General features: G+C 32.8%; 1 protein-coding gene across 1 annotated transcript in view; it reads right to left on the bottom strand.

Moving 5' to 3' along the window:
- The window catches only part of LOC115877105 (voltage-dependent calcium channel type A subunit alpha-1), a gene marked incomplete at its 3' end in the record, with an annotated part of 233,608 nt that extends 219,496 nt beyond the window's left edge, over positions 1 to 14,112 (bottom strand). The window contains 1 exon segment of the mRNA XM_030893234.1: positions 14,020 to 14,112. Coding sequence (XP_030749094.1) covers positions 14,020 to 14,021 — 2 coding nt within the window.
- Positions 14,113 to 14,900: the final 788 nt, after the last annotated feature.

Below are 14,900 nucleotides of genomic sequence, written 5' to 3'. Positions count from 1 at the left end.
CTAGTGTTTGTTCGGGCGGTTGGTATTTTACTCCCACTTATGGCCATTAAAGAAAAAGTTCTAAAGGGGGATGTTTTGTGTTTTTCACTGAAAAGGTATTTTTTGATTTATCAGCAGTCATTGTCAAGTTGACAATATACAGGGTGTCTAAAAAAATTATGGTGTGATTCCTCATGTGTTCTTAAAACAATTTTTATATAACCATTAGGTCTAAAGTACTTCCTTTCTGATCTACAGGGTGTTAAAAATTAAAAAAAATCGATTTTTTGTTTAACATAAATGGTACAGCACTGCTTTTTTAAAGAAAATATATTTTTTTCTTGACTGGCCATCCTTTTTCAACAAAATTGATCTTTTGAGTTTTTCTTGTTCATCAAACGGTTGTCGAGAAAAAAAATAAATATACTTATTAAGAGCCCGCCTTAATTCGTTTTCTAACGATTTTTTATTTTTTAGATTAATTAGGAAGCACCCTGTATATGCATATCACAGGCAACTACATAAACTAGTAATCTCTAAAAATTATTTTTCCTACCACTAGCGACATACCGTGTTTTTAGTGTGTACTAATTTTTTTGTTAAAATTTCACCATATAAGTTTCCAGGGAATGATTCTGACTTTGACAAGAGAAAATTATTTCTGTTTTTGTTTGCCGTTGTTCTTAGCAAACGCTATAGCAGCGCCAGATCACGTATAACGGTCGCGACCCAAAATAATTTCGCGACCTAAAATTTTTACGGGCTTTCCAATCTAAACTTGTTACATTTATCTATATAGTAAGTGTCTATAATATACATACGTGTAGAAAACCTATCATTTAAAAAAAAAAATAGAACGGCTGTGATAAACCGGATTTAAAATCGGCCATTTTAAAGTCCCTTTGCGGTGAATCTAAGATTTTTGATATGCTCCTTCCTTAATCTTTTTATTTAAACAATCGGAACGAGTAATGAATTATTAATATATAAATTGAAAAAAGCAGGGGTCCCAGCACTATGCCCTAAGGGGATCCACATTTTAATATACGACTATCGCTATATGTTACCGCTAGCTTTATGCAGTTTGGTAGATCCTTCTTTCACCGTTTGCTCAACCAATGTCATTTAAATGTTTTCTCTTGGTTAAAATCGCTACGAGTCATGGTCCTCGAGATATTCGGAATCTAAATTATTGTTGCGGACCCGTGTGAACTTGACCTAACCTAACTATATGTCCCGCCCTCAGATGACCTTAACATCGCATTAAAGAATAGACACCGTAATGATTCATTCGTTCGAGAAGAATCGAGTCCCACTGGAATGGACTAGTACATACGAGAACATTCGAAAACCTTCTCTACGCACCTAACGATCTATGGACTATTCTAGATTTCTTTTGCTGTAGGTATAAAAGCCGGCGGCTGTGGCCTAGAGAGGGCAGTTATAAATAAACAGTACAGTTGACGCGCTAAAGTTCAAAATAAATTCTTAGTTATAAATCGTTTGTAAATAGTTCTATAAGTCTTTTATCGTTATTGTTTTTGTTAATTAGTGTTAAATAAATAGTGTTTAAATAAATTCTGACTTTCTATCCACACGGAACCGACGAAAAACGTAACATTATCAATACCTGTCATCATTGACATAAATAATACATGTTGAAACAAACATCCTAGAAGATTGTGAGTTTTTTGAGTCCCCTACCCCTCGTCAGAGATTTTACATTCAACATTTATCATCGTTTTTGTGTCAAAAGTTCAATTATTATCAAAGAAACTGTTTTACCATCATTTTTTCGATGAAAAATTTATGATTAATTTAAAAAAATAAAAAGTTCCCTTTATCATTCCAGTCAAATAACTCCTCAACATGTTTAATTTTTGTCAATAATGACATGAATTGACTATTACCATTGTAAACATCTTGAGAAGGGCTGTTCGTAGCGATTTTTACCAAGAGGCATTTTTTCACATAATGTATAAAATTTGTGTTATTATTTTGTATTTATATCCAAAAGGGCAATGGATGTACGTATAGTAAAGGTAAAGAAATTTCATTAACTAGAGTGACTTTTTAGAACCATAAATTTATCATGCACACATTGTTTCTTAAAGTTACGAACATTGAACGAAATCATAAGAAACGAGACAAGAAGTAATGATGAATATTTTGTAAACTATGAAAATCTAAATTTTTGATTAGATTTATTTATTTATTATTGAGTTATTTTAATATCGACCTAATTAGTTACCTCTATTAACAGTTCATTAATAAAGTACTTTTACTTTTTTTTTATTAATTATAATTATTTAAAGTACTTTGAATAGGTACCTACATTAAAAACATATATAAAAATGTGTAAAAGATACATTTTATAATAAAGGTATTGAAATTTAGAAAACGTTAACATTTGACATTTCCAGTATTTTACCAAACCGTTCCGTATTTAACAGATGTTCTTCAAGAACCAAGGGCGTAGATAAGGGGGGGGGTACTGGGGGACAGTACCCCCCCCCTGACGCTTGACGAGATACGAGAATTGAAATAGTCATTGACTATGAAAGGATTTTTTTTAATTAAAATCCGACATATAAGAACACTTTGTATGCTTTTAATTATGTTGATTTATCGTTTATAATATGTTCGACCTAATTAAAAGCACACAAAGTGTTCTTATTGGCCAGGACAGATTAGTGGGGTTAACTCTAATCAATATCCATAAAGATATTGAAATAAATGTTGATGCTGTTATTGATAGGTTTTCCAAACAGCGTACTAGAAAACTTGATTTTGTTTTGTAGTTTTATTTATAGTTTATAGTTTTTATAGTTTTTTTTGATAGTTTAGAGTTTTTTATTTATAGTTTATAGAAAATTAACTAATAAACGTCGTTGTTTCATTTTTGTTTATGTTATTTACAAATCTATATTTTAATTTTTGTGTTATGTTTTTATATCTTTTTGAAGACAAAAAAATCGCCGTCGTTTTAATTCGACAAAAAAATTCCGACGGCGATTTTTTTTGCGACTTAATCATAGTACCACCCCCATAGCATACACCTATCTACGCCCCTGTCAAGAACCGCTCTTTACCGTAGTTTACCGGTCCGGTGCACCTAGTTTTGCAACGGAATACAACCTTACATGCATTTGTTTTATAAAGGGTCGTACCACGTTGTACCGATCGTAAAAGAATAGAGTGGATAGGAGAAAAGACCCAGGTAATAGATGTCACCCACCCTCAGATGTCAAATCCCTCAAATGGCAATAGGCAACAGATGGACCACAAAAGTTAAGCATTGTACCCAGGAGGAATTAAGAGGCCTAGAAGAAGACCGAACTTGAGATAGAACCATGATATTAGGAAATTAGCAGGGATAACTTGGGCCCGCATAGCTAAGAATAGAAAACAATGGGCCCAACTACAATATACAAAGAAAGTATGTGAGGGAGGCTACACCATAATTGGAAATGGTTGAATAAGCGGAATATTATGATGATGATGACAAAGGGTTGAAGAATAGATAAAGTAGAAATAGACTGGACAAGGTTGTTGGAGAGATGATTTACTGTTTGTCATTTAGTGTAGTTTCTCAATCGAAAGCTTGTTCAATACCATTGAATTTGTCGTCAATTTCGGTTGATATTTTTACTTTCACTGAGTTCCTGTATACTTTTCGCTTAGTAGGATCTGCCATAGGTACTGTTTATTGTTTATTTCTAATACTTTTAAGATAATATTTAACACGATAATTTTCTAAATCTAGAGTTCAAAATTCGAAACCACCCTACACGTTTCAAATCGTCGAATTCCTTTATATCCACGTAGGTATACGAAAGCGATAAAAACCATTTGACAAAGATGCTTCTCTCATAAAGCGGGTCTTGTTTCATTGAAACGGTCCTTTCGGGAAAGCCGAAGTCGTTTTATGTCGCGATTATCCGCGAGTTTATCTTCGTTTGCGTTTCAATTCCCTTTCCCAGGGTTAAAGATGCCATAGAGGTATGGGATTTTATCGATTTAATAATAAAAAAATGAAATATAATACAATGTGAAATACCGGATGTCTCAATACACTTACTCAAATAGAATACTTTAAAAGTGTTTAATGTTTATGGTAGAAAATAAAACGTTTTTAATTATATTGTAACGTTAATTGAAAGAATTGGGAAGGTATGCACGATCAACACGACTTAAGGGGCGAATTCATGACAAGGCTGATTTGGTTTCTCCTTACGTCTCAAGTGTTGTACGGTGGAGACACCAATCGTTCTGCGGTCAGCGCATAAAACCCTTATTTTCTCTAATTCAGCCAGCGAAGGCATATCGAAGATAGTGGGAATCTGAAAGCGACAGTGTTGCCTTATTAAAATGTGTAATACGTTTGACGAAAACATCTTTGGATGAAAAATCCGCGTTTATGTATAGAAATATTATTTGTGTTAAGCATAGAATAAACAACAAAAATATTTTTTTTTATAAGTACTGAATATGTTGAATGATCCAAAAAAGGTGTTTACCCAAAAAGCATTTTTTTGTTTTATAAGTGTGTTAGGAAACTCCCCAACACTATATTATACAACCTAAACGCATCTAGAATGGTTGTCGTGACTTATTGGTAACTATTATATAACACTTATGTGCCCTAAACGATCCATTTTATAACTGTTCCTATGGTAACCCTTAACACTCAAGGTGTGCAACCAAAGTCCTGAAAACTTTCTCAACACCTTTATATATCCTATCGAGTTACCGCTATAAAACTGAAAAAGGGTATATAATAGTTATATAGTGGTGGTGAGAAGGTTCCCAGAGACTACCTCCATAGAAATATCGCGCATGCGCCTTTTTTTGAAAATATACTTGTTTCTTTCTGACTAACTACTTTAATATTTGCCTCTTTCTTTAACATAAAAAGCAGATATGATCTTATTGCTCCAAGTTGTCCTACGCAGATAATCCAGACCAGAAACAAAAGAGACAAAATGACGCCATCCCTGTCATAGCCTACAAAAGTGTTTGCGTTATGCAAATGACTTTATAGAAATTACTGGCTTAATAACATCTATTGCGCCTATCCAGAGTACTAAATACATATGCGATATTAAATTTACTGTGTGAAAATCAATTTTACCTTCAAAAAACACATGCGCCCCCAAAAGCAGAATTATTTAATAGATTTTTTTATAAATAAAAAAATATGGTCAAATTTTTGTAATGAAAGTCAAATTTATTAATATAAATAATAGAACATACGACTTTTTTAATACATAGAAATAACCGGCAACTGGCAAAAATATAGTTTTGTACCAGTTTTCAACGTTATCTTAGAAATACTCATTGTAGCCAAAAATGAAGGCATCAATAATAATGGCGTCCATTATATTTAAAGTGCTATATATTACTTTAGGGTCTATAACATACTCATCAACCATTATATAAATTTGGTTACTTAAGGTTGCGTAAATGAGTTTGTGCTATTTAAAACACCAATTTTAGTGTTTTATACAACTAAAGGTGATACAAATCACCATTATAAATGCCGGGGTGTTTATGGCTACTTTTAGTCACCCAGAAAACCTTTATGTAACCCGAGGTGTCGACTGTAGCGACTCCCTGCGAACGAAGTTTGACATTACAGCAATTTGACAGAAAATGTGCAGAAAACAAAACATAACCTCATAAAATTGAAATAATACTGTTTTGATTCAATTTGATCTATATTTAAAGTGGTAGGTGTTTTTAAAAGAGTTCTAGGGTCCTTTGGTACTTTGGTAGAACAGTTAAGAATGAAATGACTATAGAAAAAAAACTGTTTAAATGCAGAATGTGTAATGTTAAAGGGCAAAGCTCATTCTCTTATGTTATGCATTCTTTAATGCCTTAACCAGGCATCTTCCTGTTCCTGATCGTTTTGGCAACTTTCTGTTAGAAATATCTCAGGTTGATCCTAATCTCTGCTTGAGTAAATTTGCATGATGGCTTTCAATATTGGCAGATGTAGTTTGAATGAGGTTTGGATTATTCCTATTTTTTTTAAACTCTGAAGAACCTTCCTTTTGAACGTAGATGTATTTTTGTGTTTTGTCCAGTTTATTTTTTTATTATTTATTATAATACCGAATTGCTTTGCTTGCTAATATATTATTTGTTTTGATTATATTAAAAATTTGAGGTTATGTCATTAGGTTTGATATTCGGCAACTACAGGTTATATAAAGCATATTATATAACTTGTAGTGTTATTGGTTACATAATGGTTCTTAAAAACACCTTTAGTTATATAGTGTATATCTTGCGTACCTTTCTAACACCTAATACCAGAAGTTATATAAAATAGATGTGAACACCTTTATAAAACCTTACTATGAAACCTTTAGTAACAAGAACCTCTAGTTTTATAAGGAAAGTGATAAACAATATTTTAAGGTTACTATTAGTGATAAGTGACCAACGCTACACTTATATAAATCAAAACACTGTAAGATACCAATGAGACATTTATTAAACCTTTATATAACTAACCTTGAGGATATATAACCTAAAGGAACTTAAAATGTTACTTGGGTAGTTGGCTTAGAAATGACGATTATTGACACTTACCATCAGGTTGGCAAAACCAATTTATTGTATCATTTTACATATTTACATATGCATCTCTCTCTCTCTCTCTCTCTCTCTCTCTCTCTCTCTCTCTCTCCCTCTCTCTCTCTCTCTTTCTCTCTCTCTCTCTCTTTTAAAATTAGAATCTCGTAAACTTTAAATATTATTACTATTAGTTACTATTACTATTAGACTGCAATTACAGCAATTTCAAATAATAATTCAAATAAATAATAATGGTATTTAAGATAATTACAAAAAACCTAATTTAAAAAAGTTTGAACTTCAGGTATCAAAGCAAAATTTCATTCAAAACACAAAAGTACTTAAATAAATAATAATAAATCGAAAAAATATTAAGACTTTAAGACCCTGTAGCTACGAAACAAAGCAGAATCGGACCTGATATGAAAAATAAACCTTATTTTTACGTGAGGAGTCTACCCACGAGAGATGGTACATGTTTTTTGAAACACTCTGTATAAAATAACTGTATTTATAGTTACAAAAAGGTGTTTTATTTTAGAAACACAGTGTTACAAACGTCAATATCAGATTCCACTTGTACCTGGATTATAATATACACTGTTCCAATTGCGTTGTGAGAAACATCTTAAATTATTTGTATTCAGATCTCATAAATTTTGTTTTTTTTTCAATATCGGTTACCGGCCAGGGGTAGAGAAACAACTCAGTAACTTTTCTTTTAAAGTGAGAGAAAAAACTGATATTAAATTTGCAAAAGCTACCTTTTCTTCTGAAGAGGAATATATTGTATTATTATACTCACATTCCTTTCTTTATTCTGTCCGTTTTTATTTTCCCCTTTATCTTGTTTTGTAAAGAAAAACAGGGTAATTTTTCAAAAACGTTGTGCTTTACCAACGCCAGCATTAATATTAAGTGCTCTAATATGTTATACTTTTTTCATATTTTTATTCGAGACTTTTGCAGGGTATCTTTTTCTTGTAAGTTTGAACAAAATACATAAACTAAATTTGTTTAGAAACAACATACATCTGTCTAGAATGCTTTTATTTCCTTTATAGCAAATAATTTCTGATTATTAGATTCCAGAAAATATTTTTAGTAATTTATTTATTAAGCAATTTAATATACAGGATGGACCGAATTGTATTCTGGCAACTTCGGCGGCATATTCTGCAGATAAAAATAAGTAAAAACGTTCGTATAAATCTATGCCCTAAAATAATGCTTACTTTCGGAGATACAGAGTGTAGAAATTCCATTTTTATTTCTATTTTTTCAAAATAATTTCTGAAGTAACGTCGATATTTGGATGAAAATTGGTCTCAGGATTAGGGAATGCAATCCCACACCAAAATCTCAATCTGTTCCGCGGGATTAAAGCAATCAATCCCGCGGATCTGCAAAATTGCGGGACTGTAAACAATAGTCATACATTTGGTCCTAAATGGTACAAAAGGCATTGTACATTTTGCATAGGCCCACAATATATTGATATAGCGTGTATCTTAAACTAGTTGTACAGAAATTATAATATTCTTAAATTATAATACCGATTTATACAGGTTGTTCAAAAAATATATTTAATATTAAATAAACCTAAATTTTATTATAATTTATCTACATATTTTATAAATAAAAATATTATTCTGATGTTTCTTTTAACTTGTGTTAGTTATCTGCTTTTAGATACACTCTATATCAAATATATGCACTCATAATTTTTTGGCATATGCAGAATATACAAACCTTTTTGTACCACTTAGTACTTTTTGTACCACTTCATACGTATGACTAAAAATGCACATTTTTCGAAAAAAAATCAATTTTCCTTAAAACAAAAAAATTAAAAAACCGATCAAATTGTTTTTTTCTAATTTCAATACAGATTAGTCGTACTTGTTAAAAATTTCGATTTTTTAAAACTCGTAAATTTGCGGAAAAGAAGATCCTTGACCAAATTTTCACTCTCTTATAAAACACCCCGTATACGAGAATTCGCTAAATATATTTTCGAAAACCACATAGCATCTTAATCACAATAGATGCATCTAAAACTTGGTCCAAACCGCATCCCAAAATCTTTTTTACTTCAAGAGATATTCAATTTTAAATTTACCCTAAAATTTTGCATGTCCCGATAATTATGTCCGGCAGTTTATTTGACGAAATTGTCCACAAGGTACTAGTTAAACGGATCCCCCGGGTTCCGAGCGTCGACTCATCGGCCCGGAACGAAGGGGTTTGACCTTGATCGAGATCGATTCGGTTACCCAGTAGTAATGTGTCAATCCCGCGGATCCCGCACGATAAATCCCGCAACTTCGATCCCGCGGAATCTCAGAGGAATCCCGCATTTGCGGGATCCAACATTTGCGGGATTGCATTCCTTAGTCAGGATGTTTTTTGACATGAGAAATTTGATTTTGATATCAATATGACTCTTACTTGTAGAGAACGCCAACTGCTTATTTTTTAACTGGTTAGAAGAGTAAGAACTTTTCGTCCATACCTATATAAAACTACTAAGTAAAAAATATACATTTTTATTACTCATGCGGGGAAAGTAGTATCTTTTTGCTTTCTTTTGCAGTCGAAAAGACGCGAATTGCCCACTTCATAATTACCACACGATTTTTGAGCAAATTTAATGTCGATTTGAATGCAACAAGTACCTAAATTTCTCGCACCCAAATTTTCATTGGCACACGCAAATTGACAAGCAAAAAAGACAGTCTCGAAGTGTCAATATTAAAGAAGTGAGGTTGGCATTTAAATAAATAATTTATGGCGTTTTAATAAGCTAAAATAAAAAATAAAAGAAAGAAACATGAGTAATAATCCCGACTGGATTCCGGAAACTGATGAAAGTGATAATGATGAATCTATATCGCCAGAAATTCTTGAAATACCAAATGATGAGTCTAAACCGCCTGAAATTCTTAAAAGAGCAAATGAGGTGATTATCATTATTTTTTTTACTAAAATTACTACTCTAATTATCCCCGCATACGTAATAAAAAATAGCAACTCGTGCGAAGTTGTCGATTGCCTACGAGGTTGTGACTCGCTTCGCTCGAGTTGCACAAGTTGCACAATATTCTATTACGACGTTTTTTAACGTAAAAAGGTCTCTCGATAAAAATCGCTAAAAGTAATGGTTCTCGAGATATTTGGAATCGAAAATATCAATACATGCCATCAGTGACATAAATTAAACATGTTGACTAAATAGTTATTAGACTGAAATAATAAATTTTAAATATTTTTGTTCAACAGAAATTTTTCTATCATAATTATTTTCGAAGAAAAATTTATAATTAATTAAAAGAAAATAAAAAGTTCCCAAATTTATCATTTCAGTCAAAGTACAATTTACTAAACATGATTATTTTTTGTCAGGAATTAAAGGTATTGACCATTTCCATTCTAAATGTCTTGAGAACGGTTGCTCGTAGCGATTTTTATTAAGAGACATTTTTACGTAAAAAATGACAGGCATGTATATTTTTTCACTAAGTAGTTATATACGGGTACGGACGAAATATTATTACTCTTCAAAACAGTTAAAACACATGTAGGTGGCGCCCCCTGCAAGTAGGAGACATATTAATAATAATAATAATAGCTCCCGTATATAGCGTTTAACGCCTTGGGCGTAGCAAGGTACAGCTTGCCATACTAGAGCCGTTCGGTATACAAGGACGGTAATGTAGCTAGCACTACGCTTCAACCGTCTATTATTACCTCAGGATTGTGAATCCAAAGTACTCATTTAAGGCTGAGTCGACCTAGTCGACCCAAACTATTTTTATTTTAATAAAAATAGTCGGCTGATGCAATGCCGGGTGTGGGATTCGAACCCACTACCTTTAGATTGGTAGACGAGAGCCTGTACCTCTACGCCACCGGGCACCTTGGAGACATATTAATTACTAAATCAAATTTCTCATGTCAAAAAACACCCTTACACCAGTTTTTATCCAAATATAGACTATAATTAAGAAATTATTTGAAACAAATCATGCTCTCATAGGAAAGTGAAGAGAAAATAAAAAAATATCGACTACAAGTCTTGTAACAAAAACAATACTTCACTCCGTCTAGTCTCTTCACTTCAATTGAGATAGTTCGTACAGTTTACATAAAAAGATTAAAAAGAAATGAAGTAAAGCTAGAGAGATTTTATCCAAATTGCAGGACCGTTCTCACTATGGCCGGTATTAAAATTTAAAAATGTTTCCAGAGGAAGAATTGCTTTAAATCCCGATTTAAAAAAACACAGAAAATCCCGGTTGACCGGGCTAGGTAAATATTGGAATGGCGAACATTAAAAAATCAACCTTTCTGTGGGAATAAAAGAACGAACCAAAAAAGAATCGATATAATGTTGATTTTTTGGAAACGTTATAATTAAAATGATCTAAGCTTCATTCAGAACCTCGCAATTACTGGAATAAATTAGTGGTTTCAATTACACTTTATAATTTTTAGTTTACGATCGTTCACAATGTTTAAAAAACACAATTAAAATTAATAGAATATCCTAGCAAGAGCTTGCGTTAGTCGGTTGTATCTATAGAGAAAGCCTAATATTTAGCTTTTAAAACAATCAGCTTTTGATTTCTAACCCCAATTTCTCTTGAGGGAAGATAATCAAAGGCCAAAATGACATTTATCGCAAATTTTGAAGTATAATTAGTGGAAAAGCTAAAAGTTTGATAACTTTCTCTACTAATTGAAAATGTCTACCACTAATTTTGACGTTCTGAATGCTTACATTGAAATTAAAGGAACAAACTTCTACGCTAATTAAAACCCCTAATGTATTCCTCTAATTGGGAGGTTCTGAATGTAGCTATACTCTCTAAATGAACTTGCCACAAATATTTGGCAATTTTTTCAATTATCGTTACTCTTTTATGATTTTGATTGTGCAAAAGTCACTGATCTTGAAGAAATTACGAATATTCGCTTTGTCATTGAAGAAGAATGGGAAAACATAACACAATATATTTGCAAAACACCACATTGGCACGTCTACCGTCAGTTATAGCATCCTAAGGAGGCAATACAAAGTATTAAAGTATTTTTTACAAGTTTTTTGTTTGTTTGCACACTTAATTATTACAGTTATGGTTTTTTTAAGTTTAAAGGTGCCCGGTGGCGTAGAGGTACAGGCTCTCGTCTACCAATCTCAAGGTGTGGGTTCGAATCCCACACCCGGCATTTCATCAACCGACTATTTTTATTAAAATAAAAATAGTTTGGGTACCTAGGTCGACTCAACCTAGTAAATGAGTACTTGGGATTCACAATCCTGAGGTAATAATAGGCGGTTGAAGCGTAGTGCTAGCCATTACCTTCCTTGTATACCGAACGGCTCTAGCATGGCAAGTTGTACCTTGCTACTCCCAAGGCGTCAAACGCTATATACGGGAGCTATTATTATTATTATGTTTTTTTAATATGCTTAGTTTTGTTAGTGTTACTAATATTTATTTAGATCAACCCTGTTTTATTATTTTTTAACGTTTTTTTAATCTTTAAAATAGAGTTCTAATGCAGTGTCGATATGATATTACTACAATCATCACCAAAGCCATCTCGTGATATTAAAAAATAACATCATATAGTAAAGATAGTTGAAAAAATTGCAAATTGTTGGTGGCAAGTTCATTTCGCTCTTGAAAATAACCAAGGCATGTGTTGACATGAGTCAAAAATCGAAATACTCAGGAGACATGGTTCTGATAGAAAAATAATGTTTTAGGAAAAGTTACTCACGAAATTATTGCACAGGGTGTTTTAAAGTTAGGGTAAAAAACAACCTTTCAATTAACACTGTTTAATCAACCAAATACTAAAGTTTGTAAAAAACTGAGTTCATGGATTAAACTTGATAGATTTATATCCAGTTTGCTAAAAAGTCCATGAAAGTTGAAGCCGAGTCAGAGACAACAGGATAACCGGTCCATGTATATTTCACATAAGGTCGTCTCTTAGGCTGACACTGGCGCTATAGCGCAACTCCAAAATTCCGAATATCGATTAGCTCTTACTCTGAGGATTAGCCAATTGTCGAAGGGGGTGCAAACGAAAGCCGTACGAAGCTATACGAAGCCCTACGAATGAACAGCTAATGCTATTGCCTAGTCTCTTATTGGTCTAGTTATTCGATCGATAATTCAAAATCCACGCTTGCGCACTACGTTTGAGCACTACTAACTGAGCGACTTATGCAAATTTCTTCAGAAGATTTTATATACCCATTTCACCGGCTTGGCTTTACAAAGTGCAGTTTGGAGTCGATATAGTTACTTTATAAATATAATATAATCAAAAACGAAATTTGCAGTGTACCGATCAATAATAGTTCCCACCATGTTATATGGAAGCGAAACCTGGGTGCCGTACCGCCGACACATGATCGCATTAAACAAGTTGCAACAGAGGCATCTTAGACAACTCGTAAGAATCAAATGGTTCCATCATCTCTCAAACGTATCGGTCTTTGAAAAAGCTAAATGCGAGAGTATTGAAGTCATGATTACAAAGTCTCGCTTAAGATGGGCTGGTCACGTATGCAGAATGCAATAAAACCGCATACCAAAATCTCTGCTTTACGGTGAGCTTGTAGACGGTAAGAGGAAGCCGGGTGGACAACTCAAAAGGTACAAGGATATTTTCCAGAAAAACTTGAAGGGGATTAACATGCAGAAAGAGTGGGAAGAAGAACTCAATGGAAAAGAATTGTAAACTCAGTTAACAGCGACAACCGAAAAGTAAAGAGGCAACAAAGCAATGAGATTTTTGAATGTCCGGAGTGTGGTAGACAGATAACATTACGTATCGGACTTTTCAGTCACAGAAAAGCTCATGAAAGAAAACGCCTTGCGTGACCATCTTCTGATGCGTGTCGAATACTCGTCAGCGAGTAATGGTAGTATGTATGTATATGTATGTATTCATGTATCCCAACAATCTATGAATTTTCTTATCCCTTAATATTAATATTTAATATGGTTAAATATTTTTTTTAAGTTGTTGTCTTAAAATGATGCAACGCTCGCGGAAGCTAGACTACCTATTTTTAGCTCTGTTTTCAGGGTTCTGTAAAAATTATAAATATTTCAGCTGCAGTTCCGAGAGCTGGAACTTTTTTTAGAAAATTTCTTCATCTTTTTGGATTTTTTTTTAAATTTCAAAAATCTTCAATATTTTTCGAGATATTAGAAAAAAACTCCCAATTTTTTTCACTTAATTGTTAATTAATAATCTTACTGATTTTTTCAGCGCCTTTTCGGACTTTTCCTTAAACTTTCTAGGTGACGATACGAATCGAATGTGAACCACATTCGTAATTTTCGGAGAATAATGGAAAATTTTACTAAAAATGGTACATGTGAACCAGACTATTCATTATAAAACAATCACTGCAATACTTACATGATATCACCCAGCTTGAGCCTGGTTTGTATAAGGGCGCAGCTCTTGTGATCCGACGTGGTGACCGCCCTCCTCCTTCTCGCGTACCTGCTGACCGGGGGTGGGCCATCATCCCACTTGATGGCGGGCGATGACCCTCGTCTCCTGGACATGTGGCGACCGGCCACTCCGCCAAGCATGCTGCAACAAGAGAGTAAGGCACGTGATTGACAGGTCTGAATGAAAGTGGGATCACTTAAATATTTAGAATGCTTAAAATATGAAATATTAGAAAAGTGAAACGAAACAGAGCTGGTGCAGAATAGGTTGAATACTATTTATATAAAGTGATTCATGGTGATGGTTACCTATAACGGGCTAAATTCTATATGAATTTTAGGAGAAAAATAAATGTAAGTTTTATTAAATAAGTATATGACTAAAATGCAAAGTTTTTGACATATTTAACATTTTCTAAAAATGAAGGACTATTTTTAAATTTCTATAAAAGCTAACTCAATTGGAATTTTCTCGGTATAGCCTCACATGTAGTTAAAATAACTATTGTACTTTAAATCAAATTAACACTTGGCCCAAAAAGTTACACTGGGTGACAAAAAGTTACACAGAATTAATATTGAAAAATGGTCATCTCTAAGGGAAAGATATTCTTTTATTTTAAATAGAATAAGCAATATATTATTCCAATATTCAATCAGGAATTTGTGTCTCTTCACAAAAATATTAAGGTTGCATACCAATCAAACAAAGATTTTTCTAGATATTTTGATTTTCATAATTAGTCAGTAGATCTTTATTATTTTATAAAACCTAGGTGGCTGTGATATATCTGACATTACTTCAACATAGCTGTCACATTAATTCAACTTTAACAACTAGTT

This window comes from Sitophilus oryzae, unplaced genomic scaffold, assembly GCF_002938485.1.
Source record: "Sitophilus oryzae breed Bouriz unplaced genomic scaffold, Soryzae_2.0 scaffold_1059_pilon_pilon, whole genome shotgun sequence".
Classification (NCBI taxonomy): domain Eukaryota; kingdom Metazoa; phylum Arthropoda; class Insecta; order Coleoptera; family Curculionidae; genus Sitophilus; species Sitophilus oryzae.
This window is presented reverse-complemented; position numbering and strand designations above follow the sequence as displayed.